Genomic DNA, 17,111 nt, shown 5'->3' with positions numbered 1-17,111 from the left:
AGAGTTACAAGTTGCTTCTGATAGCAGTTTGATTATGCTGAGGACAGGGATCCTTTGTAAGCCTGTGCTTGTTGATTCCTGGGCAAGCTCATACCCTGTTGTGAAGTCCTTTACGAAGTCAGTGAGGGAGGTGGAAGACACATCCTGAAATAATTGTTTTGATCCCATCAGTTTCTTCTCCTGGCTCTGCAGCAGAGCTTTAGAAGGAAGATTGCTTCAGAAACTCCCTGCTAAATTGCCTTGTTTTCAAGGTTAGCGTTTCACATGGGGCTCAGCACCTGGCACCCCGTGAGTCACAGCACCAAAGCAGTGTGCAACCTCACCTTCCAGCTTTTCATGTCTCTCCTGACAGCTGGGCATGTCCCTGCAAGGGGCTGCAGCGTTACAGGCTGAGCTGCCTTCAGTCTCATCGCATGGCTGGGGCACGGGGCTGTGCTTGATTCCTCCTGGCTCTTATGTGGCACTTTGGGGTCGCTGCCCAGAGGTGAAGTGCAGGTTCATTTTTATTGCCCCCTGGACAGGGGGAATCGAAGAGCTGAACCTGTGGGCTAGGGGGGTGCTGGCTTGTGAAACTTTTTGGAACGTGCTGCAAGACTTGGTCTCTGACACACATCTTCAGTGTGAAGTGCTACAGAATTCAGTATCGTTCTTAGTCACCAACACCTGGGAGAATCATTCTTCCTGCGTGGCTGAAAGGACAGTGGGGTGTGAGCTCCAAAATGGGCAAAGAGAAGATGTTGCTCATGGTGTGTTCATCTTGTGTTCTCCAGTGTTATTGACAGTGGCCACAAACTCCCTGTTTTAGCAGAACTCCCGGGGGGGAAAAAAAGGTACTAAATTCTTTGGTAATTGTAGCCAGGACTTTCATGCCTTTCATCCAGGAAAAATGGAATGAATTTACGTACAGTGAGCGCAGGACAGTCTCTGTGACTGACTTGTCTTCACCTTTTTGAGAAACTGTTTCAGGCACTGGAACTAGCAAGGAAAGTAAATTGTGTCCACTGAAAGTTATAAAATCGATGATACTCTGGTAGAAGTGACTGCTGAATTTAGTTTTGTGTGTCTGCAGCTTGTGGGGATTTCATTAGAAGAAGAAATGTGGTTGTGAGGAGCTGTCCAAGTGGTATCTCTTGCTTCACAACAGCAAATCTCACTGTTCATTTTTAACGGGATTGTTTTTCTTAACATCTTGAGGAAAGAATATCCTTGAATACTACCTTTCACATAAGCCTGTCTGGCTTATGAAGGAACTTCTCTGATATTTCAGATTTCTGGGGCTGTTAGGTTTGGCAAGTGGCTTTCAGCTGAACGTTGATGTGCTTCTGCTTAAGTTTAGGAAACAAAAATGAACCCCGGGGATTTGGGTTTCGTCTTGTTCGTCCTACTGAAGCACGGCATGTACTCGCAGCCTGATGCCTCATGAGGCTTCCATCTCTGAGATGTATTTTTTCCTATTGCAGTATGTTCAGAACAGACATTTTTCTTAGCAATGGAGACTCTAACAGAACCCATCCGTTCTGTGTGTGTCTCCAGTAACACAGATATCTGACAGTCTAGGATTGCGTGTTCCTTTTACATCTGAATTCAAATCTCACAGACCTTTCTCTGACCCAAAGGATGTGTGCAGAGGGAGGTCGTTTAAAGGCTTTATCTGAAACCATTTTGTTACTTCACATCTTCTCAAGATTTTATTTAAAAATACTTTTTTTTTTTACTTTTAGAGTGGTTTAGCAGAGAGAATTCTTGGTCTAAGTTGTGAGCTTGTGAGGAGAGGGAAGCCAACTCTTGTTCCTCTGCGTTCCTTTTCCCAGAATTGCAGCACATTAGGAGTTGGAAGGGACCTCAAAAGGTCATCTAGTCCAACCCCCCTGCTAGAGCAGGATCACCCAGACTAGATCACACAGGATTTTCACCTATTTCTTATGCTGATGTAAACACGAATGGCTAGGAAGAGAAAGGAGTTGAGTGAAGCCACATACTGGTCCTGCACTCTGGTGCCGTTCCAGGCCTCTTGCTGATAGAGTTCTTGGGATGGGCTGGCCAGCAGCCGTTCCCAGCAGCCGTTCCCAGCAGCTCCCGAGGCATTCTGCTTCCGACAGCGGTTTTGAAGAAACTGAAAACAGCTGTTGATGATGGGGAGGGCAAATTTATGCAAGTGCATGATTGACTAAGCCTGCTAACCCTGATCCTGTGTGTTCCCACCCCTGACCTGGAAAAAAAGATAACTACAGAGTAAAATAAACATCCCCACGCCTCATTTTCCTGTTTGTGTTGTTTCTTGTCTTGTTTTCCCAGAGTCTCGCTGTGATAAAGATATGGACACTCTCAGTGGTTATGCAATGTGCCTTCCTAATCTTACCCGGCTGCAGACCTATCGCTTTGTGGAACACCGGCCCATCCTCTGCATAGAGATTAAGGTGCAGAATGGGAGAGGGACCTCCAGAGGGTTTATTTGCATTTTTAAAGTAGGTACTGACCAGGGAGCAGCAGGATAAGACAGAGCTTGCTGCTTTCACTGACACCAAGTGATGAAATATCCTTCCCCCTCTTCCAGTGCCTGATCTTTCAAAACTTGGGAAATTCCAGATATTGCTAGGCTTTTCTGTAGGTGTGCCCTTGTTCATTGAGGACTCTGAAATAATTGGGAATAATATTCAGTGACACATATCTACTGTGTTAAGATGTTGACTGGTTTGCTGGGGTTTTTTAGTTCCTTTAACTGAAAAGACTTGCATTTTGTGTGCTCTGATAGTTTTATAAAGAAATACATGTATAACCTGGTTTTGTTTCCTTGTTTTAGCCAAAGTGTGGCTTCATCCCTTTTTCCAGCCATGTTTCCCAGGAGATAAAGCACAAGGTGTGTCGTTACTGTATGCATCAGCATCTAAAGGTGATTTTTGTTTTTTGTCATCCTGCTGTCCTTTGACTGTGCTCTGCTTTAATTGCCATTCCAGTCTCGCTTTCCTGTTTAACGAGAGATGGAACAAGTTCTGTGGGAAGCTGGAAGCAAACAAATACAAGATTAGTCTTGAGGACAATTAATGCTGTTGGTGGGGTAAACTCCGATGTAAAACTTCCTTCCTGTAACTCAGAACAGCGTGTGACGCACACGGGGCTCATTTGACAGTGTGTGATGTGTCTGAGATCCTGTCACTGTGCCTCGCTGTTACTTAATCTGATCTTCCTCCATGCTCCCTGTTTGTGAAAGCAGTTTGGGTGACTTGAGCTAAATATGAGGAGGAAGACCCCACTAGTCAGAAATTGTCCCTTCAAGGGGTTTTGTGCCACACATGTGACTGTGGGAATAACTGAGAGTCATTCCAGAAGGTGGTAACAGTAGAGGTCTGGGTTTTCCACAGGTAGCAAACGGGAAATGGAAGCGACCAAGTAAATATTGCCCACTGGATCTCTTCTCAGGGTAAGGAAGTGTGTGTGCCTGAGTCTGTGTGTTGGCAAAATATCTGCTCCAGATTCTTTCTCAGATTACTTTGCCTTTCCCTGCACAGTATTAAGGATGCTTGATCCCTGCATGTCTGACTTTTCCAGTGACTGGTTTTGGCACTATACACCTCTTTCTGGAATCAGAGTTGCTTGTTAATGTACCAGTGCCGTTTGCTATAGAACATGAAACCTGAGAGCTGTTTAGTTTACAGATTTGAAGTTCTAATCACAGGGAGTCACTTCATCTTTGCAGTGTCTCCAGCAGGAGTAACATGCTTAAGGGTGTGTTTGCTTCAGGTGCCTCACTCTGATTCCATAGAGCCCCAGGGGTGGGCAGAAGCATCTAAAGGCTGTGATGAAACATATTTTTTTTTTCCCTAGAAATAAACAGAGAATGCACTTTGCTTTGAAGAGCTTATTACAGGAGGCACAGAACAACTTGAAAATATTTAAGGTAAAGAATTAAATCTGCCTGCTTGTGTTTTTTGTGGCCTTGACTTTTAAGCAATTTGACTTCAGTGTCTGAACTGTGAAGATCCCACCTCAAATCCACCTAATCAGCACCATCACTATCGGACCCCAACAGAAGAAGAAAACAGGAGAACTCTTAGTAAGGTTTCAGGTTAGGACACATAAGTAATGATTTCCCAGAACTCCATAGTCTGAAAGACTAGTCAAGGACCAACTGACAGGAAAAGGACTTTTAAAGATGCCCAGAGTTTTAAAACTTTGTGCTGCTTCAGCAGGAAGAAGCTGCTGAAGAACTCTGTGTGTTGCTGCAGATATTTATTTAAATCCCTGTTACAGCATTCATGCTCACCGAAGGCACAGCTCGCTTCCCTGAGGAAGTAAAGTTACCTTTCCTACAGCTTTCACACAGGAAAACCAGAAAGCAGTAACTGATGGCTTATGCAGGTTTCCAGATTAATTCTAGGAAATAAGATCCTTTACAATTTATTTCCAGTATTAAACCAACTATTTGAATGACTGACTTGAATGAACTGTCCTAGTTTTTCTATTAGTACAGGAAACTATCACGCCCTTTCTGTCCTTTCTATAGCCCTGTTTTCCAGCTTGGCCTTTAACAAGGAGGCTGGTTTGGGTGGTGCTTTTCACTGTTGATATTATTCAGGAAGAAGCGATAGGAAGCTGTGCACAGTATGGGCTCAGTGTCACTGCTTACAGTTCACTTGGGAAAAGAGCACTTGACCTGTATGGGCTTTTTTGGTCTTAATACAAAGGTGTCACCTGTGGTACCTGATTATTAAGAGGGCAAATTTGTAAGAGGTTGGAAGAGTGTGTGTGTGTGTGCAGGCTGTTGAATTAATACGCTTCTCTGTGCTGCATGTATTAAAATGTTACTTATGATGCTTTGATTAACTAAGGATGAGTAACTGGATTTCACGAAGGGCCTAAATCTTCTATTTTTTTCTCATCTGCAGAACGGGGAACTGATTTATGGCTGTAAGGATGAGCAGGATGGTGTCTCTGACTGGAACGAACTGGCTCGTCATTTAAAACCTTTCTTTTTCCCTTCCAACGGGTTGGTCAGTGGCCCTCACTGTACAAGGACAATTATTAAAGAACTAATCCACGTTATAACTATGTCGCTACTAAGTAGCACTGATGCCTGCAGGGCAGGTGACATGAAGACAGTTCCTGTTTCACAAGGAAGAAGCTACTGTGAAGCAAGTGCTTTCAATAAGGAGCTAGTAAGAAATGGTAAGGAACCATTGCTGTTGCTCTGTAAGGAGGCAGGTCTTTGCCTCTCGCTGTTTAATACCAATGGGAGAATGAAACGGGAGTTTTAGTGACATTTTAAAAATGAGTCTGAGCTGCATAACTGCTCGAGAATTGTTTTTAACACCATCTTGTGAGCACTTCCAGCACTCCCTGGTGACACGGGTGGAAATGCATCCAGGGTGGGGGAGGAAATGCAGAGGAAAATTCCGGTTTGAGCTGAGACCCATCACGGGCTCTTTGTGGGGAGCATTTATGTTGTTGTATGTGGGGAAGTCTTGCTGCTTCAGTTGGTTTGTTACATGATGCCTGTTTCTTGCCTTTCCCCGCTCCTCCTGTCAGCCTTTGCAAGTTAGGCTCTAGTTCATTTCCTTTTCTTCTACTCCTCCACTCCTGGTAAAGAGAAAGGTATGGATACTGGGGGGAGAAGAAATGGGAAGCAGGAGTTGGAAAACTGTATATTGTGTTAATCCCTCAGTGAGTAAGCTGTGTAAAGCTCTTACTTATTCCAGATGCTAACTACATAAGCAGCATTTCTTACTCTGCTTTTGAGCAACTTTTTCACTGCTGGCTGGTTGTGTTGTATGGTGTGGAGCAAGAGTAAATCTGATGGAAATGCTAGCAAATACAAATCTGTTCATCCTCCAGCAAGACCCGCTACCTGAGAGGCTGAATTACCTTCTGCTAGCAGTTGGTACTTTTTGTGAGTTTGTGCTGGCTTCAAACTTGCATGAAAAATTTCTCTTGTAGGCTCAAACTTCCAAATTGCAATGAAATTCTGTGGGTTTGGGGTTTTTTTTCAAGTGATTTATAGAGCTGTGTACCAGGTATTTTATTCTGCAGTCAAATATGTGCTGGTTAAGGGTGCACCTGGCACATCAGAGTGTGGAAACTGAAGTGTTTTGGTTTGGGTAGTTTTTTCCCACTGTGATTTGTTTAAAGAATGTTTGAATTTGCTTTATCAACAACCACAGATAAGGGGAAGGGAAGCCGACACTCATGTCTGCCTTATTTGAAAATACATTTTCTTCTAGGTAAACATAAATTGGAAAGCTCTGGCTTACCGAGGGGTTGTCTCCTTTATAAAACCCTTCAGGCTCAGATGCTTGACATGCTGGATATTGAAGGACTCTATCCTTTGTACAGTAGAGTTGAACAGTACTTAGAGGAATTTCCTGAAGAGAGGTAAGAGGTGATGGCTTTTCTTTCCCCTTCTCATTAAGTATGCATGCAGACAGGATTGGCTGGGTGCAGACCCCACTGTTCTGTTCTCTCGTGCTATGTTGCATACAGCCCTCCTCAGCATATTGCCTTTTCTGAACTTCTAACTTGAAATGACAGATAACAAAGGATGAGGTTTAAAATTTTTAATAATAACCTCGGTCATTTTGTCCTGATTTGTTTTAATGAGACCAGGAAGTTCCCAACAAGGTAAGAGAGGAAATGCCCCATTCCTTAGTAGTGGAGGTTGTCTGTGTGAAGAAAGATGCTGTAAAATGGATGTTTTGGTACCTGGAGCACTGGGATGATGGCTGCTGTAATAACAATGTTCCTACAGTCATTCTCAAGTCTTTATTTGCCCCTATGTACCAACCTGCTCTTTAAAACTCTGGATTTGGTACTCAACAGCAATACAGCCTGTGCCTGCAAGACCTTAGAGAAGGCGTGAGGGGTTAGTAGCCCAGTGTCTGCTGGCTCGTCCCACCTGTCCTTGGGGGTGGTGAGTAGCAGCCAGTGCCGGACTGTAACCCACGCTGCAGGTGCTCAGCACATCCTTGAGGCATGAGAATCTCTATCTTGGGGTGTTTCTTGCCCAGCAAAGAAAGACTGGGTCATGTCAGCCACTACGTTTGTGTTGCTGTTTGCAGTAATGATTGCAGTAAAATCCCTTGACTTGTGTGGCCGCGTTCTCGGGCTGTAACGCTGCCGTTGCTCACACGAGGGCACTCTGGCCTCGCTTCCAAGTCGCTCCTGCAGTTCTTTGGACTCCAGTTAGACTTGAAGTGGTACTAAGTTCTGCTTAAGTCACTTGCAGAGCGCCTTGCTTCTAGATTTATCCATTGAACAATCAATCTGAAGATGTGTGCTTTCTGCAGTGCCGTGTTTGTGCTCTGCAAGCCCTGCTTTTGTGGGAGCGCAGGTACTGAATGGGGAGGGAAGGAGCCAAACAAACCAGCCCGTGTTTGTCAGTGCACATTGGGAAGCTGGGGTAGAGCAGGGCCTTGGCACATGAGTGGGTATCCTCAGTGGTTGCAGACAGTCTGCCCTGAGCTCCTGCAAACTGTTACAAATTTTGAAACTTACCCATTTCTGCAAAAAAAAAATACTGTTCTTGTAGTGATACACAGGTGGCAGTGGATTAAGAATGATTCATCTTTAGAAAAGCCCATGACCAACCCAAGAAACCCTAAGCAGCACATTTTAAGTGCCTGGGACTGCTTATGGTGTTAGATCTCTGAGCGTTAACCTGTGCTGGGGTTAGTGGTGTTACTGTGTGTGAGTCTCTGGGCTGCTGAAGAAAGATCTCACTGGCAATCAGTAAATCATCTTGACTGTCTGTAAATCTCCTTTTTAAATTTCTTTAGAAGCACATTACAGATAGATGGACCGTACAATGAAGCATTTTATGAGAAGCTGCTAGATCTTTCCACTGAAGATGATGGGACGGTGGCGTTTGCGTTAACAAAGGTACTCGTCTCCTTGTGCGCGGTGTTGAAGCTGATTTAGTCTGTGGGCTGTGACAGGCCCCTGCCTCAGGGGAGCCAGCCAGCATCGCTGCTGGCTTGTTGGAGGGCAGGAGGGTTCCTGTTTTCATAGTGCCAAATATCTTAACAGCAGAAGTGGTTAAAACAAACATGTTTATGAGCAGTTCTTGAGAGAAAACCAAAGCTGGTTATTTCCTTTCTAGACATTAAAAGCTTTTGCATGAACTGGTGCTGCTTTGCTCTCAAGGAAAAAAAAATACCTGTAGGAAATAAACATGATTCTTACACGAGGTGCTGTAAAACCATGTTACAGAGATACTCCCCAGCTCTTAAAATACCAATGGCCCAAATACTGAGGATACTAATGCCTTATATAAAAGAACAGTGTGTTTTACTAAAGGCAAATACAAGAGAAAACTCAGATTGTTTTCATGTTGCATAGGTGCAGCAGTACAGAATAGCAATGACTGCCAAGGACTGCTCCATCATGATTGCCCTCTCACCCTGCCTACAAGATGAATGGTAAGAGACCTGCTTGTGAATGAATCCTCATTTAGAAACAGAAGGTGCATTTCACAGTTCAGTCACTCCAAGTAACTGTTAGAAGAAGTAGGGTTTTGGGGAGGGTGTCCAAATATTTGGCTGTGAACATATAAGTAAGGTAGAGTTCTATTTAAGACATTTGTGATGAGTTTCAAGCTGATTAAAGGAAATAAGGATTTTTTACTCCCTTCTTGATTACTCATAGTAGATAGATACACACAATTTTAGCTAGGTACAATTGTTCTGCTTTGGTGTCCTCATAGGAGATTTTTCAAGGTGAGTTGCTGTCTACTCAGAAAACTGAGTTCTTTATTAAGCAATTCTTTATTAAGCAATTAGGCAACAATCAAGTGGTGACATCATTTGCTAAGGCAGGAGGCTTTGCTGCGGTATTATCTGTGTGGCTTGTCAGCCATAAGTCTGACATACCAGTTACAGGGGGAATTTGCTTTGCCAAAGTCTGGGTATCTGTAGAGAATATCACTTTCTGCATTTGCCTTGTGGCTTTTGAATAAAATGCTCATTATGGAGATGACTTGAGCAGTGGTGACTTCCTAAGACATCCTCCAAGATGCTTGGACAGGAGTTCTGATACCAAATATGCATTGCCTTGAACCTAGGTCAGGGCAGCAGTGGTTCTACAGACTTTCCAAAGCTACTGCTCTGTATGCACTGCACCTCGAGGCAGCTGAGTTACTAAAAGCAAAGACACAGTCATTGAGTAATGTTTGAGTTACGCAGACAGGAAAATGCCAGTGCCTCTTCCAGTCAGGTTCCCTTTAAGACTGGTTAAGCTGAAGCTGTAGTTTTCTAAAGGCTATGTTAGCTGGAGTTTAACTTTCTCAGGCTCCCTAAGTTCTGAGGGTGAGGTTAGAGTCAGCAAATGGGAACGCTGGCTGCAGTACTCTGACATGCAATGTTGTTTTGTTTTCCAGCTCTGAGCAGAGACCTGTGGTACCAACATCCAAATCAAGATTCACCTTTTCTGTGTCTGTCCTGGACCTCGATCTAAAACCATACGAAAGCATTCCTCATCAGTACAAACTTGATGGCAAGATAGTAAACTATTATTTGAAGAATGTACAGGCCAAAGATGACCCAGTTATGTCCAATCTCTTCAAGGAGAATGAAGACTGCACATTGGTTCTCCATAAAGTGTAACTCTTTCCTTAAGGTTATTTTTATTCCAACACAGTAGGAAGTGACAGATTAATGGAATACAATTATGGTGATTTTTTTTTTCTGTTGTGTTCAGTGCATTTTTCAGCTGTGAATGTTTTTGCTTTAAGAAATGATTTCTTACTGGTATGCCTTTTCAGAGACATGGAAGAGCACTAAACCACGCGTTTGCTATATAACCTTAATGAATGTATTTAATATGACAGAACAGCTAAGGTGCCATACCTTGGAACTAGAGGACAGATCAAATTAATGCTAAAAATCTGCTTCCTTAGAATTGAAAGAGCACAGAACGAAAGGTTTCCTGAGGCGTTGTGCTGACGTAGAAAGGCTAGTTACTAACCAGAGAATTGCCTTGGAGCTTTTGCTTTGAGTCTCTTACCTGTTGGGAAGAGAGAATGCTCTGACAAAACCTAATACAAAACTTTAGCATTAAGTCCACTGAAAACACAGCTGCAGTGGCTACTCAAGTGTTACTGATGTACAGAACTACTGTGTTACTGCAGAACACTTACATACTAATGCATGAAGTTAAGAACACCAGATTGCCTCCAGAAGTTTTGCCATCACCTTGTATCTGCCTAAAGCTTCTGAATCTAAGTGAAAGGGTTAAAGGTAAGAACCTTTGGATTTTATGTGATAGCTGGGCTTAACTCCTCTGACAGACCAGTCTTTTTTTTTTTCTATACATTATATGCTGCTATTGAAGGTGAAACCACAGCTCACTCCTACCTAACTTAAATTGAGCTATAAGAATAATATATTCTGAGTTTTACAGATTCTTTCAGATCGTGTCAAAGGTTGGCATTATTTCACTGATACTCTCCATCCTGCGTGGCATGGCCAGCTGCTTTCTGGCTTGCTCTCTGTAAGGGACACAGAGAAAAGGTGATGGTAGCTGGTGATGTTCTCTGAAGCTGCAGGGGCTCACTTTGTTGTGATGAGTACGGAGCTGAGATTGCATCATCAGTCCTGCAATGTAAGGATGGCTTTACTTGGCAAACATTGGTATGTGCAGCTGATGTCTTGTGAGATGTTGCAGTAAAAGCCACCCTGGAGGAAGAAGCTGAGTTGGAGGCAGGATGTATTAAAAACTGAGGATAGTATGATAAATCTACAGCCGATTTTCCCACACGTGGGGATTACACACCCTGAGATGTGTGGGGAGATGCTATTCAAGCTACACTGAACTGCTGTTACCTGGATAAAGCGTGTGCTTACTGGTAATATTTTTCAAAATTCTGTAGGTCAATGTTTACAAAGAACAGATTCATGTTGTGGTCTCCATGTGATGTTTGCATTGTTCTGTTTTACCCAAAATTCAAAAAGCAAACCCCAGGAGCCCCATATGCTGGCACGACTCAAGGAAGAGCTGAAATGTGGGGTACTGCAACAGTGCAATAAGCGGGTGTTGACAGCGGTGATACCCCTCTCCCCAGAGCAGACCGGGGCGCAGAACATGCTATTTTTAAACACAGAAATCCTCCAACTGTTAGTTTTCAGGTTTTTGTGCTGTAACTTTACACACACTTCATATGCAAATAGAAGTGTATGTGCTGATCAAAGAGTTTAATTTTCATGCAAAAAGGAGCTAAAGATGAAATAAACTAAAGGTTAAGCTAAGCCAGTAACATGTCAGTGGATAAAGTAGCAATGAATTTTGCCTGTCTACTGGATTCCAAACTTGAAATTAGTCTGCCTTCTAGCTAACAAGATATCTTATTACAGAGTTACTGTTCATCAAAACTTAATCTCTGGCACTGCTCAGTTGTAGATTGACAGAAACAAGCTGGTCTGTCAGTTTTTCCTGACATACCAGAACAGTAGGAGACTATTTCAGTGATCAAATAGCAGATTATTAAAATTACAGTATTGTAAACATGCTAGTGCTTTAGCTCTTGATTTTTCCTCCTATTTCACCATTGCTATGTTGTAACTTGGAAACACAGCAGGCAGCTGTACTGCTTGCATGGTTAGAGTGCTGTGGAATGGAAGACAATACTGCTCAAGAGTGCACGGATTGTGGTTTTGGCCCCTTGATGTCAGGACCAACCACTGTTACTTCCTGCCTGGGACATACAGCTCACAAGCGTGTGGCTTTGGTTGGGATGGCTGGTGCAGGGCAGGAACTCTGAATAACATGCTGAGAGTTCACAAGCAAGTTAATGGTACATCAAGTGGAAGTGAAGGAAGATGACAAGACATCCTTCTGATTGGTTTGGTTTCTTCAGGGATGAATGTATGAAGTGTGATGCTTTAGAAACATGTTACCTACTAGAATTTCCCCCTAGGAGTAGGAAATCACAATGAAGTGCTGCAGCGAGCAGTAGCGACCTCGTCCATCTCTTATTACAGGAGTGTAATGGTCCTTTCTGGTTAGGTTACATTGTGGAAAAAAGTGGCTTCATCCACTTACCTTTTTTTTTTTTAGCATATTATGTCTTTGAAACCTTCAAATTGTCTCCTTCCACCCTAATTTAATGAGAAAGTTATTTAACTCTTTGTTCTAGGAGTCTCTTACTGTTCTCTTGTCATTTTAAAATCACTGTACTTTTACAGAGCTGTGAAATTAAATGGATTTTTATGAACTTGATTTTACAGTGCATGATCTTTTAACACTTTCCAGGTATCTAGAAAATGTTAAGAAGATAAACCACTCTGGTACATTAATGATTGAGAAAGATAAATTTATAATGAAATCACTCTGTACATGTAAACTATTTTATTTGGCATTTTTGTATTTAAATGGCTGTATTTATTTTCATGTCATGACAATTTATATATAACGTGCCATAATTGTACAGATAGCATGTTTTATGAGTATGGTTTCTAAATGGAAAATAACTTAATGTTTATATTCAATAAAATTATAGACTGTGTAACACAATATCTTAATTAAAACTACTTTTGAAATTGCTACCTGTTGTAAGTGATGCTGGTATTCATTATTCCACACTGACCACTTTGATCAGATTCTCGATAGCCGTCTCAATCCCAAACAGAAGCAGCAGGCTTCGGAAGCGGGCGGGTGCATTTCCAATAGTTGCCATCTTCTTCTGCTCCAAGACTGCAAGAAAAAGACAAGGAGCATGAGTTTCAAACAGTTCCTGACAGCAATTCAGCCTTGGATAAAACAGGTTACCTGCCCTCCAGAAAAGGACAACATACTTGGTTAGTAAACCCTTCTAAATTATAGAGGAGGTGAAGAAGCTTAACTGCTGGCTAAATTGGGAATTGTTTGCCTGATAGGGCCCTGCAAGATGGATTTCCATTTTGTACAAGGAGATTTTGGCAAAAAAAGGGGACAGGTGCTCTACCCAAAAGCTCAGAAACTGTCTCTGAAGTGAATGACCTTACCTTGCTCCGGAACTTTAGTCAGAAGATCCAGAACAGGCGTAGTTTTCCCTTCTTTATCTACATGTATCTTCCAAACAATCACTAATTCAAACCTGTATCACATGCACAGAAAAGTTAGAAGCGTTAACTAGGCCAGTGTCTTCACTGAAGCAGTAAGTACACTATTCAGGGTGGGTTGCATTCCTTATACTCTTAAAATCCCCCTGGAGCACTGCAACTTGCCCCATCTCTGGGAAACACACATTTCGAAGCAAGGAAAACTGGTAATTACTAACAGAGAGCAATTATTACAGTCACATTTTCAGCCTCAAGGATTTTTTCCCCCTGCTTCTTGTCTTTGTCTCTGGTGAATGGTAGGTGTCCATGGAACAGTGGTCAAAGGTAAGAAAGCTGTGGAAGAAAACGGGAGACCGCATTGCCCTCCCCGTCCCGTACAGCTGTCTGCACCCTGCAGTCAGGTAGTGTTGCTTAGGTACAGGATGCAAGCAGGAAAATTGTTTCAGAAGTGTTTGCATCAACTGATCTCCTGGGTTTGGAATAAAGCCCACCCTGACAGTGTTCGTGGCCTTTTTAGAATAACACACAGGGAGATGTATCCAAGGTCCAGATCCCTGCATTTCTTTTGCTTTTATTTATTTATTTTTTTAAGAAACCCTGCCATTACTTCTTTGAGAGCACTTTCACAAGGCTAATTGCTATTGGCACTGGGCCAAGATGACTACATCATACCGAGCGAACAATTGGGCTGATGGATGCAATACCCAGTTGAGGGCCAGGAGGAAGCTCCCTGTCTCAGGGTGGTTTGACCAATCACAACTGTAAAAGTTTCCTTTAAATATGATGTGTCGGCCTTTTGCCACTTCATAGTTAAAAATCCTTTGAGAGTTTGTTCTGGGATTTTGCAAACCAACATGCAAGTGTGTTTTCTAGCAACACACTGAAAGGGATGCAAGGTCTTGTTTTTCAGGATGGGGGTGAGAGGGAATGTGTAATGTAACTGGACCTGTCACCATGAAGAGAAACTGCTAAATAAAGCAGCTGATTAACTGCGATGGACTAACAACAATTCATTTCAGCAACCCAGAGTTAAAGCCCAGTTTTAAACAGCAGGTTTGGCAAAACCACACTGGCACCAGCACAGTTCCACAAACATGATGAGGGGACTACGCTTTGTTTCCAGTTGTTTCCATATAAATTAATGCATGTGATAGCAAAGCTGTGGAGGGATGACATCATTCCCTTCTATCACAAGAGACTTATTTTTCTAGGCCCTGACTGTGATAATTATATTCTTATACACACCTTCAAGGATTTTTTTTCTCAGTTTGAAAACTCAAACCTGCCAGAAAGTGTCTATCAGGAAGCCCCCACAGCCCCAGCACATGTGGCAGAGTATTAATAATGATAATACTAGGCCTTGCAACAGTCCCCTCCATCTGATTTCCTTTTGAAACAATGGAAAAACTGCTACACTTGCTTGTACAGCACCACAGTAATCACACTTTTCTTTCCTCCTTTCCATTCTCTAATGGCCAGAAGACCAAAGAAGTGCTTTGCTGCAGTGGTTTGTGACCATCATGCCTCCTACCAGAGAAGAAAGCGTGAACTGTAACAAGGAGCTGCTGCTGTCTGTCGCCTGCCAGAGGGATAAGCTCCTTGGGTCGGCCCAGGGGTGGAAAATAGGGCTGTGCTTTATCTCACAGGGGCTGCTGCCAGTGGCCCGCCCTGACACAGGAAGAGGGGCGTTGGCCTCAGCATCTGTTCTGCCCCTTGCTCCAGCTATGTAATGCATAATAAACCCCCACGATGGAAGAAATCCAGCTGAACCTGACATGTTTTCTGATCCATGAGAGGGAGGATGTCCCCCACATTCCTAAATTTTGAATTTAGACTCTTCATGGCAGCGCAAAGATCCAAAACCAAGACAAGGCAGCAGTAGATTTTTCTTAAAATGCAAATGAAAAGCCTGATAGAGCCCTTTGGTTTTTTTTTCCATTTACATTTTTAAGAGGGGGTACATACAGAAGCAACATAACTGAACACACATCATCTAATCCCTGTGTTTGGAGGTGTTACAAAGCAAACAGTGGCAATGTTCAAGCAGATTAATTAGATAGAGGTTGTCACTATGCATTTCGGCGCTCTGTGTCTGCATGAATCAAGAAATGTGTTTGACTTACCCACAACATTTGGGGTTCCTTAGAATTATATGATCTCCCAGCAGTCCTTCCGGAAGGGTCACAACATCAGGATACTTGGCCTGTGAATAAACAGGTTCAAAAAGCTATAAATTAGGTCACAAAACTCATAGCAGTCAAGATAGTTTATAGCTAGTGCTTCCCAGTTGCAACAGATTTTATTAGCTTGCATTTGTAATAGCTTAATGTAGCAATACTGTTTAAAAGTCTGACCTTTTTTAAGGTGTGATGGTTTGGGAAATTTTTTGGGAGATTGTGTTTGTATTTTAGTATTGTTCATGTGGTGTACTTAAATTTGGTCACCTCAGAGGAAAAGCCAGTATCACACACTTGTACAAACAGGCCTTTGAGGTCTTAGTTAAAAATAGTCCATAAAGGTTTGGTAGGTCTTGCACAAAGTTCTTGTATGTTGACTTAGTAACACATGGTGATACACCAACCTTACTAGTGCACTCAGGTTTGGCATTGCTTTCGACAGGCTGGATCACTGAGTTCCATACAGTGCTTTGAAGGCATTAAGTAATAACAGCACAGACTCACCAAAACTGCCACTATCAGCAAAATACAATGGGACAACACAAAGCGATACAACTATTGACTACTTCCATGCTACTGGGAGTCAGAGCTATTTTCAGTTACTACAGCCTGCAAAGATTGATCATCATTCCCTTGCTTTGTCGGTGCAGCATGTTACGGTCTGCAACGTGCACACCTTGAATTACCTAGGCCTCATAACTTTTGCTATAACTATTTTAAAAGTGTGCAGAAGAAAAACAGAATACTAGCTATGTATAGATCCTTCAGGAGTTACACAGTGTGTAAGGTTACTCAGAGTTATGAGAAGATCCACATGCATCAAAATACTGAGAAGGAAGAGAATTACTGCATCCCACAGGGACATGCTAATGCAAAAGGAAAGAGAGCCTAGACATGGTTACTGTGAGGGCTTGAACACTGTCGCTTGCTTGCACTGCCTTAGGTACTGCACACAAAGCCACGGTCCAAAAACTGCAGTTCATAAAGTACCAAAACTCGATCAGCTTAAATCGTTCTACAGTGTTCACAGGGCAAGTGGTGTGTCTTACGGAAAGGGAGCAGGAGAGCTCGTCTTTGAAAAGCACTGGAGAAAATGAGGTAGGTTTTATAGGATTACTCCTCATCTGGCAGACCGAAATTGCTACCAGATGTGACCTTGCTCCGGTTTAGGAATTTATGACAAACTGAAGGGGGTTTGTGCAGAATGCCAAATGACATAAAACAGATGGAATTTGCCAGTTTTAATTTCTACAGACTATCTAGTACTGTATTTACCATGGGGAGAAAGGCCACGATGTATCCTGGGAACAAAGACACAGAAGGGGCTACAGAGCGCACCCTAGTTACAGCACAAAAACCTGGCTGGTCTAAGGAGACCTGCACCCAGCAGAACAGTGATCTTGTTCAGTTTACTCCCTCCCTGTGGGACTGTGCTCCTCTGATGACAAAATAAAACAAGTTTTTCAGGCTTTTCTCCTCAATGGCCTGTGTCTTGGATGTTTATTTCGTGCCCTCATTTATCCCAGGTCTCAGAGAATCCAGCCATCTCTCTAGCTCTGGGTTGAAAACACTAGAAATTTAGGATTAGCTTGTGGCTGGTGAATTCAGCCCTTAAATTCCTCGTTTACAAGAGCTCCCAGTATAACATAGCTAAATACTGAGTCATGTTTTATCTTCATCCGCCCATCCTGAGGCCTTTGGGAACCAGAAGGGAAGAGAGATCAGAGGAGCTAGGTAAGAGTTCCAATTTTCAAACCATTGTGAAATGGGCGTTCCTGGGTACCTGCCACAATCGATGTGTTTATCCCCAGCTAGTGGGTGGTATTTTATGTTGCACAGAAACCAGGGGGATCTCAAGGAAATCTCCCAAGGGTGTAATTTTCTAAAAAGCTCCCTCAGACCCAAGAGAGTC

At 42.8% G+C, this 17,111-nt stretch overlaps 2 protein-coding genes across 2 annotated transcripts in view; one reads left to right on the top strand and one right to left on the bottom strand.

Moving 5' to 3' along the window:
• Positions 1–9,615, top strand: part of IPPK (inositol-pentakisphosphate 2-kinase) — a gene marked incomplete at its 5' end in the record, with an annotated part of 29,875 nt that extends 20,260 nt beyond the window's left edge. The window contains 9 exons of the mRNA XM_084269661.1: positions 2,296–2,417; positions 2,801–2,890; positions 3,360–3,418; positions 3,823–3,895; positions 4,884–5,163; positions 6,216–6,366; positions 7,767–7,869; positions 8,329–8,408; positions 9,365–9,615. Of these exons, the coding sequence (XP_084125787.1) occupies positions 2,296–2,417; positions 2,801–2,890; positions 3,360–3,418; positions 3,823–3,895; positions 4,884–5,163; positions 6,216–6,366; positions 7,767–7,869; positions 8,329–8,408; positions 9,365–9,590 (1,184 nt within the window). The 3' untranslated portion in view covers positions 9,591–9,615. The remainder of the gene's footprint in view (positions 1–2,295; positions 2,418–2,800; positions 2,891–3,359; positions 3,419–3,822; positions 3,896–4,883; positions 5,164–6,215; positions 6,367–7,766; positions 7,870–8,328; positions 8,409–9,364) is intronic.
• A 2,938-nt stretch (positions 9,616–12,553) lies between these two features.
• CENPP (centromere protein P) overlaps positions 12,554–17,111 on the bottom strand; it is a gene marked incomplete at both ends in the record, with an annotated part of 136,337 nt that continues 131,779 nt past the window's right edge. The window contains 3 exons of the mRNA XM_084269571.1: positions 12,554–12,675; positions 12,966–13,057; positions 15,146–15,225. Of these exons, the coding sequence (XP_084125697.1) occupies positions 12,554–12,675; positions 12,966–13,057; positions 15,146–15,225 (294 nt within the window). The remainder of the gene's footprint in view (positions 12,676–12,965; positions 13,058–15,145; positions 15,226–17,111) is intronic.

This window comes from Gallinula chloropus, assembly GCF_964237585.1.
Source record: "Gallinula chloropus genome assembly, chromosome: 12".
Taxonomy (NCBI): Eukaryota; Metazoa; Chordata; class Aves; order Gruiformes; family Rallidae; genus Gallinula; species Gallinula chloropus.
Note: the sequence above shows the minus strand (reverse complement) of the source record. Positions and strands in the feature narration are given on the sequence as shown.